This window comes from Xenopus tropicalis, chromosome 2 (assembly GCF_000004195.4).
Source record: "Xenopus tropicalis strain Nigerian chromosome 2, UCB_Xtro_10.0, whole genome shotgun sequence".
NCBI classification, from domain to species: domain Eukaryota; kingdom Metazoa; phylum Chordata; class Amphibia; order Anura; family Pipidae; genus Xenopus; species Xenopus tropicalis.
The window spans coordinates 1560339-1574457 of record NC_030678.2 but is presented as its reverse complement, the minus strand read 5'-3'; the positions used below and the strand labels follow the sequence as shown (position 1 = coordinate 1574457).

The following is a 14119-nucleotide window of genomic DNA, read 5'->3' as shown; positions in this document are numbered from 1 at the left end:
CTGCTCCTGTCTCTTATCCCTGAGGTACCGGCCCATACACTGTGTCCCAGCCCTCAGTACCAGAATATGCCAGTAAGTTCTGCCCTGATCCAATAGGAGGGAAATGAAGGCAAAAGGCAACAACCAGCCAATTGGCTGTGCAAATGGAACATGGATATAGAATAGAAACAAATAATATTAGCCGCCCTAGGATACTGGCAGGCAGCTGTTCCTGCTGAATTGTGCTTAGTACAGGGGAATCCCTATGTGCCATAGTTTTATGGTATCTCTCTGTACAGGCTATGGGCAAACTTAGGGGGCTGTTCCTGCTGAATTGTGCTTAGTACAGGGGAATCCCTATGTGCCATAGTTTTATGGTATCTCTCTGTACAGGCTATGGGCAAACTTAGGGGGCTGTTCCTGCTGAATTGTGCTTAGTACAGGGGAATCCCTATGTGCCATAGTTTTATGGTATCACTCTGTACAGGCTATGAGCAAACTTAGGGGGCTGTTCCTGCTGAATTGTGCTTAGTACAGGGGAATCCCTATGTGCCATAGTTTTATGGTATCTCTCTGTACAGGCTATGGGCAAACTTAGGGGGCTGTTCCTGCTGAATTGTGCTTAGTACAGGGGAATCCCTATGTGCCATAGTTTTATGGTATCTCTCTGTACAGGCTATGGGCAAACTTAGGGGGCTGTTCCTGCTGAATTGTGCTTAGTACAGGGGAATCCCTATGTGCCATAGTTTTATGGTATCTCTCTGTACAGGCTATGGGCAAACTTAGGGGCTGTTCCTGCTGAATTGTGCTTAGTACAGGGGAATCCCTATGTGCCATAGTTTTATGGTATCTCTCTGTACAGGCTATGGGCAAACTTAGGGGCTGTTCCTGCTGAATTGTGCTTAGTACAGGGGAATCCCTGTGTGCCATAGTTTTATGGTATCTCTCTGTACAGGCTATGGGCAAACTTAGGGGGCTGTTCCTGCTGAATTGTGCTTAGTACAGGGGAATACCCAAGCTGGAGCAGTTATGGTCAGTATAGACTATGAGCAAACTTTTGACATTCTGGGCTTAATGGATTGGGGGTCAGGCAACACCATGTGATTATGCCAATGGCTGCCGGGGTAGAGTAGGAGGGGCATCGGCACTAAGGCCCCTCCCCATTTGGAAAGGGTGGAAATAGAATTCCTGAATTTCTAAAAAAATAGATCAAGACAAGAATTTTTTTTTTTTTTTTTTTTTTTATACAACACAGACCGATCTCATTAATACCAGTTTAACCCCTTCTCAACCATTAAATAAAAATATAAATCTCTCCTTCCTGCCCATTAAAAGACCCCTCCTCCCTCGGCTTTTGAATAAAGTCACATTCAGTGAGGGCCTTGGGAATAATGGTACGGCCCTGGGAATAATGGTACGGCCCTGGGAATAATGGTACGGCCTTGGGAATAATGGTACGGCCCTGGGAACAATGGTACGGCCCTGGGAACAATGGTACGGCCCTGGGAACAATGGTACGGCCCTGGGAACAATGGTACGGCCCTGGGAACAATGGTACGGCCCTGGGAACAATGGTACGGCCCTGGGAACAATGGTACGGCCCTGGGAACAATGGTACGGCCCTGGGAACAATGGTACGGCCCTGGGAATAATGGTACAGCCCAGCAGCTTCCTTGGGTCCCCGGCTGGCGGGGACACAGCATATTCTGCTCCTGCTGCTGGTGAGTTGGGTTGGATCCACTGAACAGAACCACAAGGCACCACATTCACTGTGCGCTAGGGGCGGGGCAACACTCAGAAAAAGTCTGCGGCGCGGGCCCGGGGGGCGGGACTTGACGTGGGAGTTTTCAGGACGCCGTGATCTGGTCTCTGCTCCGGGTTAAATGGGACTCGGGAGGAACCGGTCGGGCTGACAAGGAGGCTGCGGTCTGTCCTCTTGAACTCTATGGGGGGAAATGGCAGATTATAGGGGCCCCCATAATGATGCCAGCAGGGCAGGTACTCGGAGTAGGAGGGGCCAAGAGTAGGAGGAGCCAAGAGTATGAAAAGTAAGGCATGCTGGGAAAGGAAGACAATCTGACATGGGGTGGGGTGTATATAAATGGGGGAATGGGGTGTATATATAAATGGTGGGGTGGGGTGTATATAAATGGGGGGGTGGGGTGTATATAAATGGGGGGGTGGGGTGTATATAAATGGGGGGGTGGGGTGTATATAAATGGGAAGGGGGGTGTATATAAATGGGGGTGATTATAAATGGGGGGGTGGGGTGTATATAAATGGGGGGGTGGGGTGTATATAAATGGGGGGGTGGGCTGTATATAAATGGGGGGGTGGGGTGTATATAAATGGGGGGAGGTGCTTACCGGCGGTCATGTTCTTGTTCAGGCTGAAAGTGACTTTCTTGGATTTGCCGCCCATCTTGGTGGGAACCTGGGAAGGGAAAGCAACAAATAGGGTCAAACTGTACAAACCCCACGAGAGCGCTGACCCAGCTGGCACTGGGGCCACATCGGCCCTGCTTGGATTCGGCTAGTCAGCCCCAGGCATATTGCCCCCCAGCACACTAAGTAGAAAAGGGGTATGAGCCCCTGATTGGGCTGCACAAGGGCTGAGTGGCCTCTCAATGCATCGGCCTGGGGGAGGAGTTATTATTTCACAGGAACCAATGGTTCAGTCAGGATTAAGCCCCGCCCCTGCTGTATGTTCATGGGGAAGAGAGCAGCCCAGAAGCAGGAAGTACGTAGAATCTGTACATGGGCAGGTACTGTACTGCACCCAAGAGCTTCCCCAGTCAGGCATTGCCCCCCAGCCCAACACCCATGGGTACCCCATTACAGGGCACCCCCTCACCCCCCCAGTTTACCTGCCTGCCCCTGGCCTTTGCCGGCTTCACATATACAGGTTTGGGGGAATTTGCCTTCTGGAAAGACATGAAGTTTTGGGGAGTCGACGTCACTTCCTTCCGGGGAGCGAGCGGCCTTTCCTCTGGTTCTGGAGTAGAGGATCCCATTGGCTGCTGGGAAATCTGTAACAGATCACATGATATTGCAGTGGGCAGCCCCGTGTATATGGGCCATACAGTCACAGGAAGTGGGTATGGCAAGAGATTCCCCGATTGGCAGCACTGGTGCCCCAGTAATACTGCCCCCTCCTCTGTGGGACCCTCCCTTAGGGCCGGGGGCTATTGCTTACTGCCCCCCCAATGTCTCACCTTGCACTTGCTCCTGAGCAGCCGGAGTTGCCTCCTCCTCAGTAAGGACCCAGTCAGGGGCAGAATACGGAGGCTGGTTCGGATCAGCCCAGCCCTTCTCCTCTTCCCGGGGGGTTTCTTTGAGAGGGTTGGGGTACAGTCTGGTGAGGGGGTCGGGGCAGGTTGGGGCGACCCCTTCTGTTCACTGTGATTTTCTGTACAGCAGCTTTGGGCCACGCCATTTTGGGAAGGTTGGGGGGCTTGTTCCTGGCTCGGGGTGTTGTTGTTTTCATCCGTCTTCCTCCTCTTACGTTTCTTTTTTGCTGCAGGGGGGCCATTTTTTAATTTGGACTCGTCCGGGGCCACGCCCACTCGCTTCCGCTTCTCCCGTTTTTTTTCCTTGACTGCGTTACCGTCGGAAAGTCGGGATACTATTCCTGGAGAGAGAGAGAGGCAATTGGGAATAAACCCCCCCAAACCTCTCCAGAACCCCTCCCACCTCCCAAGGCGACTCCGCCCCCCTCAGACCCCCCCACTCACCATAGGACCCATTCTCTTGCGCCCTCTTCATCCTCTTGCGGAACAGCCAGCTGCTGTAATCATCATCATCCTCGTCCGTGGAAACCTCCTCCGGGAAGTCCTCGCTGGGGAAGATCCCTGCAAACATGGAAATGATATTAGGACCCCGGAGCGGGTGGTGCCGGGGGGCCCCAAGCAGCCAAACGGAGCATTAGGGTGAATGTCACAGAGACAAGAGCAGAGTCCGACCCACCTTCAGCCAAGTCCCGGAACCTGAAAGGAACAAGAGAAAGTGAGTATTGGGCTCCTATTGGGCTCCTATAGCGCCGAGATACAGAATGTACTTGGTAGGAACCAGCAGTGCAACACTCTCAGCCCAAGGGCTTCATCTCTAATATCTACCCCCCCATACTCCTTCCTTACTATATACCCAGTGACTACCTACCCCCCCATACTCCTTCCTTACTATATACCCAGTGACTCTACCTACCCCCCATACTCCTTCCTTACTATATACCCAGTGACTCTACCTACCCCCATACTCCTTCCTTACTATATACCCAGTGACTACCTACCCCCATACTCCTTCCTTACTATATACCCAGTGACTCCTACCCCCATACTCCTTCCTTACTATATACCCAGTGACTCTACCTACCCCCATACTCCTTCCTTACTATATACCCAGTGACTCTACCTACCCCCATACTCCTTCCTTACTATATACCCAGTGACTCTACCTACCCCCCATACTCCTTCCTTACTATATACCCAGTGACTCTACCTACCTCCATACTCCTTCCTTACTATATACCCAGTGACTCCTACCCCCATACTCCTTCCTTACTATATACCCAGTGACTCTACCTACCCCCATACTCCTTCCTTACTATATACCCAGTGACTCTACCTACCCCCATACTCCTTCCTTACTATATACCCAGTGACTCTACCTACCCCCCATACTCCTTCCTTACTACACTCTACCTACCTCCATACTCCTTCCTTACTATATACCCAGTGACTCCTACCCCCATACTCCTTCCTTACTATATACCCAGTGACTCTACCTACCCCCATACTCCTTCCTTACTATATACCCAGTGACTCTACCTACCCCCATACTCCTTCCTTACTATATACCCAGTGACTCTACCTACCCCTATACTCCTTCCTTACTAGATACCCAGTGACTCTACCTACCCCCATACTCCTTCCTTACTATATACCCAGTGACTCTACCTACCCCCATACTCCTTCCTTACTATATACCCAGTAACCCACAAGCAGACAGATGGCAGCGGAAGAGACAGTAACACAGAAATCCCACGTGTGAGCCAGACACTCACTTTTTCACCAGGGCATATGCTGCTTTGCGGTTCCGAGTGGGCAAGTTCTTTCTGCTTCCGAGAGCGAAGAGTCTGTCTGCCACTGCCTGGTAATCAAACTGAGACAGACAGATTGTGAGCTCCAAGGGCCAGTGCAGGACACACTCGGTTACACACACACACGTGCTCACTCAGTCAGTCCATACCTGCAGTACTGGCCCAATGTCCTCATTGTCCTGTTCTTGGGACTCTTTGTCTTCTGATTCTGACTTCTCTCCTGACTCCTCCCCTGCGGAACCTCCCTCTGATATACAATTGAAAAAGGTGTAAGAGAGGCACCCACATTCCAAGCAGTAAATCTAATAAATGAGGGTAGGGGGTAGATGAAGTTTAGAAAGAATAGAGCAGCCCCACGAGAGTGTATTACAACATGGGGCGGAGCTTATTTAGGGTCAGTACCAACAGGAGGAGGAGTCTAATGAAAGTATCCTTACCTTTGCCCTCGGGGTTGGAATCAATTTCCTTCATTAAATCTTCTATAGCGAAGGGAGCCTGCTCCAGAATAGTCTGGAATATCCCCGAGGTAACGGCCTGCAGGAAGGAGTAACTGAGAGGGGGGGGGGAGAGGGGGTCAGTGACACAGACAGAGGGACACACACAGTAGCGCACAGCTTGCCCCCCGGCCACTCACTTCTTGCTTTTGGCTACGATCTTACAGAAGGGCTCAATCAGCTTGAGGTTCATTTCCGCAGTGAGCTGGAAGAGAGGAGACAAGGGGCTAAATTAGTTGGTGGGGGGGTTAATTTAGCTGGGGTAAGGGGAAGTACAACATACAAGTCTAGCTCCTCCCCCCAGGGAATGGGCTCCGCCTCTGGCTACAGATTTCACTAAATTAGTTGGGGGGTATTTAGCTGGGGTAAGGGGAAGTACAACATACAAGTCCAGCTCCTCCCCTCAGGGAATGGGCTCCGCCTCTGGCTACAGATTTCACTAAATTAGTTGGGGGGGTATTTAGCTGGGGTAAGGGGAAGTACAACATACAAGTCTAGCTCCTCCCCTCAGGTAATGGGCTCCGCCTCTGGCTACAGATTTCACACTAAGAGCTTGGGGCAGGGAGGCTGGAGGGGACCCCCCGGGGCAGAAAGAGAATAAAGCAGGATTTGGGGCCCTTAGTTTGGATCCATCCTCCATGAGAGCCACTTACCTCTGCTGCTCCTACTTTAGCCACCTCTTCCAGGTAAATGTCTATGAGATGGAGCTGCACCCCCAGAGTTGCCCCCTTCAGCACCTCTTCATTCAGCAGCGCCAGGAACTCCTGCACAGAGCTGGGACACAAGCACCCCAGGAAAGGGTTACCCCTCAGATAAACACCCAGCACCACCACAAAATCCCACCCCCCCAGCATTACCCAGAGCCCCCCTCACCTCTCCTCCCATTCAGCTTTCTTCAGAAGCTCCACTGACTCCCGCAACACCATCCGCATTAACTGGGGGGCAAAAAAAGATGGGTGAAAGGGGGAAAATGATCTGTGTGGGGGGGGGGGGCAGTTAGCACGCACACAACAACATAAAGAACATGGCTGCCAGGATACCGTGTAGAACTTGTCCAGCCGCAGCCGATCAATCCCGTTCCATTCCCGGCTCAGCGTCTGCCAAAACGTGCGCAGGAAAAGGTTCTCTGTAACGGGACAAAGGGGGTCACAGTAAGGAAAGGAGAAAATGGCTGGGAAGGGGGTGGAGCCTGGATAAGGGGAGGGGCAAGGTGATAATTATCTATAATAGGGGAAAGCTGAGTGGGACAGTCAGGGAGGGGGATGCTGGTTAACAGGCTGGGAGAGAAGGGGTTAAACATACGTGATTCCTGTGTGTGCAGCGTGTGAACCAGCTGGGACATGGATTGTGCCAAAGCCTCCTGCAGAGAGAGAGAAAGGGGGGGCAATAAACTTGGGGGGCAGTAACACACCCTGGGGGGAATTGTGCAAAGCAGCTCATATCCCATTGGATGTTGCCAGTGATCCCCAACATGTTGCTCTCAGTGCCCCATTCTGCCAACCAACAGGGCACATCTGCCCCTCACTCTCACCCCATTCCCCCAACCAACAGGGCACATCTGCCCCTCACTCTCACCCCATTCTCCAACCAACAGGGCACATCTGCCCCTCACTCTCCCCCCATTCTGCCAACCAACAGGGCACATCTGCCCCTCACTCTCACCCCATTCCCCCAACCAACAGGGCACATCTGCCCCTCACTCTCCCCCCATTCCCCCAACCAACAGGGCACATCTGCCCCTCACTCTCACCCCATTCTCCCAACCAACAGGGCACATCTGCCCCTCACTCTCACCCCATTCCCCCAACCAACAGGGCACATCTGCCCCTCACTCTCACCCCATTCCCCCAACCAACAGGGCACATCTGCCCCTCACTCTCACCCCATTCCCCCAACCAACAGGGCACATCTGCCCCTCACTCTCACCCCATTCTCCCAACCAACAGGGCACATCTGCCCCTCACTCTCACCCCATTCTCCCAACCAACAGGGCACATCTGCCCCTCACTCTCACCCCATTCTCCCAACCAACAGGGCACATCTGCCCCTCACTCTCACCCCATTCCCCCAACCAACAGGGCACATCTGCCCCTCACTCTCACCCCATTCTCCCAACCAACAGGGCACATCTGCCCCTCACTCTCACCCCATTCCCCCAACCAACAGGGCACATCTGCCCCTCACTCTCACCCCATTCTCCCAACCAACAGGGCACATCTGCCCCTCACTCTCACCCCATTCTGCAAACCAACAGGGCACATCTGCCCCTCACTCTCACCCCATTCTGCCAACCAACAGGGCACATCTGCCCCTCACTCTCACCCCATTCCCCCAACCAACAGGGCACATCTGCCCCTCACTCTCACCCCATTCTCCCAACCAACAGGGCACATCTGCCCCTCACTCTCACCCCATTCTCCCAACCAACAGGGCACATCTGCCCCTCACTCTCACCCCATTCTCCCAACCAACAGGGCACATCTGCCCCTCACTCTCACCCCATTCCCCCAACCAACAGGGCACATCTGCCCCTCACTCTCACCCCATTCTCCCAACCAACAGGGCACATCTGCCCCTCACTCTCACCCCATTCCCCAACCAACAGGGCACATCTGCCCCTCACTCTCACCCCATTCCCCCAACCAACAGGGCACATCTGCCCCTCACTCTCACCCCATTCTCCCAACCAACAGGGCACATCTGCCCCTCACTCTCACCCCATTCTCCCAACCAACAGGGCACATCTGCCCCTCACTCTCACCCCATTCCCCCAACCAACAGGGCACATCTGCCCCTCACTCTCACCCCATTCTCCCAACCAACAGGGCACATCTGCCCCTCACTCTCACCCCATTCCCCCAACCAACAGGGCACATCTGCCCCTCACTCTCACCCCATTCAGCCAACCAACAGGGCACATCTGCCCCTCACTCTCACCCCATTCCCCCAACCAACAGGGCACATCTGCCCCTCACTCTCACCCCATTCCCCCAACCAACAGGGCACATCTGCCCCTCACTCTCACCCCATTCCCCCAACCAACGGGGCACATCTGCCCCTCACTCTCACCCCATTCCCCCAACCAACGGGGCACATCTGCCCCTCACTCTCACCCCATTCTCCCAACCAACGGGGCACATCTGCCCCTCACTCTCACCCCATTCCCCCAACCAACGGGGCACATCTGCCCCTCACTCTCACCCCATTCCCCCAACCAACAGGGCACATCTGCCCCTCACTCTCACCCCATTCCCCAACCAACAGGGCACATCTGCCCCTCACTCTCACCCCATTCCCCCAACCAACAGGGCACATCTGCCCCTCACTCTCACCCCATTCTCCCAACCAACAGGGCACATCTGCCCCTCACTCTCACCCCATTCCCCCAACCAACGGGGCACATCTGCCCCTCACTCTCACCCCATTCCCCCAACCAACGGGGCACATCTGCCCCTCACTCTCACCCCATTCCCCCCAACCAACAGGGCACATCTGCCCCTCACTCTCACCCCATTCTCCCAACCAACAGGGCACATCTGCCCCTCACTCTCACCCCATTCCCCCAACCAACAGGGCACATCTGCCCCTCACTCTCACCCCATTCTCCCAACCAACAGGGCACATCTGCCCCTCACTCTCACCCCATTCCCCTAACCAACAGGGCACATCTGCCCCTCACTCTCACCCCATTCCCCCAACCAACAGGGCACATCTGCCCCTCACTCTCACCCCATTCCCCCAACCAACAGGGCACATCTGCCCCTCACTCTCACCCCATTCCCCCAACCAACAGGGCACATCTGCCCCTCACTCTCACCCCATTCTGCCAACCAACAGGGCACATCTGCCCCTCACTCTCACCCCATTCTGCCAACCAACAGGGCACATCTGCCCCTCACTCTCACCCCATTCCCCCAACCAACAGGGCACATCTGCCCCTCACTCTCACCCCATTCCGCCAACCAACAGGGCACATCTGCCCCTCACTCTCACCCCATTCCGCCAACCAACAGGGCACATCTGCCCCTCACTCTCACCCCATTCCCCCAACCAACAGGGCACATCTGCCCCTCACTCTCCCCCCATTCCCCCAACCAACAGGGCACATCTGCCCCTCACTCTCACCCCATTCAGCCAACAAACAGGGCACATCTGCCCCTCACTCTCACCCCATTCCCCCAACCAACAGGGCACATCTGCCCCTCACTCTCACCCCATTCCCCCAACCAACAGGGCACATCTGCCCCTCACTCTCACCCCATTCCCCCAACCAACAGGGCACATCTGCCCCTCACTCTCACCCCATTCCGCCAACCAACAGGGCACATCTGCCCCTCACTCTCACCCCATTCCCCCAACCAACAGGGCACATCTGCCCCTCACTCTCCCCCCATTCCCCCAACCAACAGGGCACATCTGCCCCTCACTCTCACCCCATTCTCCCAACCAACAGGGCACATCTGCCCCTCACTCTCACCCCATTCCCCCAACCAACAGGGCACATCTGCCCCTCACTCTCACACCATTCCCCCAACCAACAGGGCACATCTGCCCCTCACTCTCACCCCATTCAGCCAACCAACAGGGCACATCTGCCCCTCACTCTCACCCCATTCCCCCAACCAACGGGGCACATCTGCCCCTCACTCTCACCCCATTCCCCCAACCAACGGGGCACATCTGCCCCTCACTCTCACCCCATTCTCCCAACCAACAGGGCACATCTGCCCCTCACTCTCACCCCATTCTCCCAACCAACAGGGCACATCTGCCCCTCACTCTCACCCCATTCTCCCAACCAACAGGGCACATCTGCCCCTCACTCTCACCCCATTCCCCCAACCAACGGGGCACATCTGCCCCTCACTCTCACCCCATTCTCCCAACCAACAGGGCACATCTGCCCCTCACTCTCACCCCATTCTCCCAACCAACAGGGCACATCTGCCCCTCACTCTCACCCCATTCCCCCAACCAACAGGGCACATCTGCCCCTCACTCTCACCCCATTCCCCCAACCAACAGGGCACATCTGCCCCTCACTCTCACCCCATTCCCCCAACCAACAGGGCACATCTGCCCCTCACTCTCACCCCATTCTCCCAACCAACAGGGCACATCTGCCCCTCACTCTCACCCCATTCTCCCAACCAACAGGGCACATCTGCCCCTCACTCTCACCCCATTCCCCCAACCAACAGGGCACATCTGCCCCTCACTCTCACCCCATTCCCCCAACCAACAGGGCACATCTGCCCCTCACTCTCACCCCATTCCCCCAACCAACAGGGCACATCTGCCCCTCACTCTCACCCCATTCCCCCAACCAACAGGGCACATCTGCCCCTCACTCTCACCCCATTCCCCCAACCAACAGGGCACATCTGCCCCTCACTCTCACCCCATTCCCCCAACCAACGGGGCACATCTGCCCCTCACTCTCACCCCATTCCCCCAACCAACGGGGCACATCTGCCCCTCACTCTCACCCCATTCTGCCAACCAACAGGGCACATCTGCCCCTCACTCTCACCCCATTCCCCCAACCAACAGGGCACATCTGCCCCTCACTCTCACCCCATTCCCCCAACCAACAGGGCACATCTGCCCCTCACTCTCACCCCATTCCCCCAACCAACAGGGCACATCTGCCCCTCACTCTCACCCCATTCCCCCAACCAACAGGGCACATCTGCCCCTCACTCTCACCCCATTCCCCCAACCAACAGGGCACATCTGCCCCTCACTCTCACCCCATTCCCCCAACCAACAGGGCACATCTGCCCCTCACTCTCACCCCATTCTGCCAACCAACAGGGCACATCTGCCCCTCACTCTCACCCCATTCTGCCAACCAACAGGGCACATCTGCCCCTCACTCTCACCCCATTCTCCCAACCAACAGGGCACACCTGCCCCTCACTCTCACCCCATTCCCCCAACCAACAGGGCACATCTGCCCCTCACTCTCACCCCATTCCCCCAACCAACAGGGCACATCTGCCCCTCACTCTCACCCCATTCTGCCAACCAACAGGGCACATCTGCCCCTCACTCTCACCCCATTCTGCCAACCAACAGGGCACATCTGCCCCTCACTCTCACCCCATTCCCCCAACCAACAGGGCACATCTGCCCCTCACTCTCACCCCATTCCCCCAACCAACAGGGCACATCTGCCCCTCACTCTCACCCCATTCCCCCAACCAACAGGGCACATCTGCCCCTCACTCTCACCCCATTCCCCCAACCAACAGGGCACATCTGCCCCTCACTCTCACCCCATTCCCCCAACCAACAGGGCACATCTGCCCCTCACTCTCACCCCATTCCCCCAACCAACAGGGCACATCTGCCCCTCACTCTCACCCCATTCTCCCAACCAACAGGGCACATCTGCCCCTCACTCTCACCCCATTCTCCCAACCAACAGGGCACATCTGCCCCTCACTCTCACCCCATTCCCCCAACCAACAGGGCACATCTGCCCCTCACTCTCACCCCATTCCCCCAACCAACGGGGCACATCTGCCCCTCACTCTCACCCCATTCTGCCAACCAACAGGGCACATCTGCCCCTCACTCTCACCCCATTCCCCCAACCAACAGGGCACATCTGCCCCTCACTCTCACCCCATTCCCCCAACCAACAGGGCACATCTGCCCCTCACTCTCACCCCATTCCCCCAACCAACGGGGCACATCTGCCCCTCACTCTCACCCCATTCTCCCAACCAACAGGGCACATCTGCCCCTCACTCTCACCCCATTCCCCCAACCAACAGGGCACATCTGCCCCTCACTCTCCCCCCATTCCCCCAACCAACAGGGCACATCTGCCCCTCACTCTCACCCCATTCCCCCAACCAACAGGGCACATCTGCCCCTCACTCTCACCCCATTCCCCCAACCAACAGGGCACATCTGCCCCTCACTCTCACCCCATTCCCCCAACCAACAGGGCACATCTGCCCCTCACTCTCACCCCATTCCCCCAACCAACAGGGCACATCTGCCCCTCACTCTCCCCCCATTCCCCCAACCAACAGGGCACATCTGCCCCTCACTCTCACCCCATTCTGCCAACCAACAGGGCACATCTGCCCCTCACTCTCACCCCATTCCCCCAACCAACAGGGCACATCTGCCCCTCACTCTCACCCCATTCTGCCAACCAACAGGGCACATCTGCCCCTCACTCTCACCCCATTCCCCCAACCAACAGGGCACATCTGCCCCTCACTCTCACCCCATTCTCCCAACCAACAGGGCACATCTGCCCCTCACTCTCACCCCATTCCCCCAACCAACAGGGCACATCTGCCCCTCACTCTCACCCCATTCCCCCAACCAACAGGGCACATCTGCCCCTCACTCTCACCCCATTCCCCCAACCAACAGGGCACATCTGCCCCTCACTCTCACCCCATTCCCCCAACCAACAGGGCACATCTGCCCCTCACTCTCACCCCATTCTGCCAACCAACAGGGCACATCTGCCCCTCACTCTCACCCCATTCCCCCAACCAACAGGGCACATCTGCCCCTCACTCTCACCCCATTCCCCCAACCAACAGGGCACATCTGCCCCTCACTCTCACCCCATTCTGCCAACCAACAGGGCACATCTGCCCCTCACTCTCACCCCATTCCCCCAACCAACAGGGCACATCTGCCCCTCACTCTCACCCCATTCTGCCAACCAACAGGGCACATCTGCCCCTCACTCTCACCCCATTCCCCCAACCAACAGGGCACATCTGCCCCTCACTCTCACCCCATTCTGCCAACCAACAGGGCACATCTGCCCCTCACTCTCACCCCATTCCCCCAACCAACAGGGCACATCTGCCCCTCACTCTCACCCCATTCTGCCAACCAACAGGGCACATCTGCCCCTCACTCTCACCCCAGTGCCTTTCCCAGAATCCTCTCTGTGCCCCCCCCCCCAGTACCTGCAATAATGGTTTATCCTGCATCCACATACAGTAGAACAGCCCCTTCCAGATCTTGATAAATTCCTCCTCTGTGAATCCTCCTGCGGGGACAGAACAGCCAATCAGAGAGAGAGAGAGAATGGGCGAACTACAACTCCCAGAAGCCCTTTCCCACCTCCATAACTGACAATGTGACAGTTCTTCCACCCAAACTCCCAGCATCCCGGGCTATAACACTACTATTTCCAGAATCCCCCGTCGGAATGGGAGCTGCTGTTAAACTGGCGGAATCCCTGCTACCCGGCATTCCCTGTGGCACCCAGGCCCCACCCCCTCTCACCGGAGTCAGACGCGCTCCTCACTCTCAGGTAGTTCCGCAGTTTGCGCAGAGCCCGGTCCCGAGTCTTCTTATCGTTCCCCGCCAGTCTCTGGGCCAGCAGCACGGCAGCATCCTGGGAAGCCATGTTTCCCCGCCGCCTCCTCCAGTCCCACGTGTTCCGGACTCTCCGGCACCTTCTGATTGCGTCAGAGCGACACTATCTGTGCGTGCAGCAGCATTTCCGGTAGCCTCACTGTGCGTTCCACCTACATACTTCCGGGTGTTCATCTGTG

General features: G+C 56.2%; 1 protein-coding gene and 1 long non-coding RNA gene across 7 annotated transcripts; both read right to left on the bottom strand.

The window, feature by feature from the left end:
* Window positions 1–1206: 1206 nt before the first annotated feature.
* rrp1b (ribosomal RNA processing 1B) lies at window positions 1207–14069 on the bottom strand. Of its 2 annotated transcripts, NM_001015923.2 has the most exon segments (17): window positions 1207–1420; window positions 1461–1922; window positions 2346–2412; window positions 2846–3007; window positions 3194–3609; window positions 3713–3829; window positions 3945–3964; window positions 5041–5138; window positions 5226–5323; window positions 5514–5626; window positions 5711–5775; window positions 6224–6344; window positions 6444–6505; window positions 6611–6696; window positions 6873–6930; window positions 13526–13608; window positions 13848–14069. In NM_001015923.2, coding segments are annotated over 16 exon segments (1839 nt in total). In that variant the 5' UTR covers window positions 13972–14069; the 3' UTR covers window positions 1207–1420; window positions 1461–1773.
* On the bottom strand, window positions 3974–5034 carry LOC116408734. Of its 5 annotated transcripts, XR_004221185.1 has the most exons (4): window positions 4934–5034; window positions 4679–4804; window positions 4133–4644; window positions 3974–4089 (listed from the first exon to the last, which is right to left on the bottom strand). It is a non-coding gene; the product is annotated as an uncharacterized LOC116408734 (long non-coding RNA). The 5 variants fall into 5 exon arrangements; XR_004221187.1 differs by lacking the exon at window positions 4679–4804 and having other exon boundaries at window positions 4891–5034; XR_004221183.1 differs by lacking the exon at window positions 4934–5034 and having other exon boundaries at window positions 4679–4871.
* Window positions 14070–14119: the final 50 nt, after the last annotated feature.

Excerpts from the sequence above, each read along its gene's own strand:
- rrp1b (XM_031895936.1), bottom strand. The coding sequence starts at position 13,971 with ATGGCTTCCCAGGATGCTGCCGTGCTGCTGGCCCAGAGACTGGCGGGG. Across the intron at positions 6,506-6,610 it reads GGCTGGACAAGTTCTACACG|TTAATGCGGATGGTGTTGCG; the intron begins GTATCCTGGCAG and ends TTTGCCCCCCAG. Across the intron at positions 2,413-2,845 it reads CAAAGGCCAGGGGCAGGCAG|GTTCCCACCAAGATGGGCGG; the intron begins GTAAACTGGGGG and ends TTCCCTTCCCAG.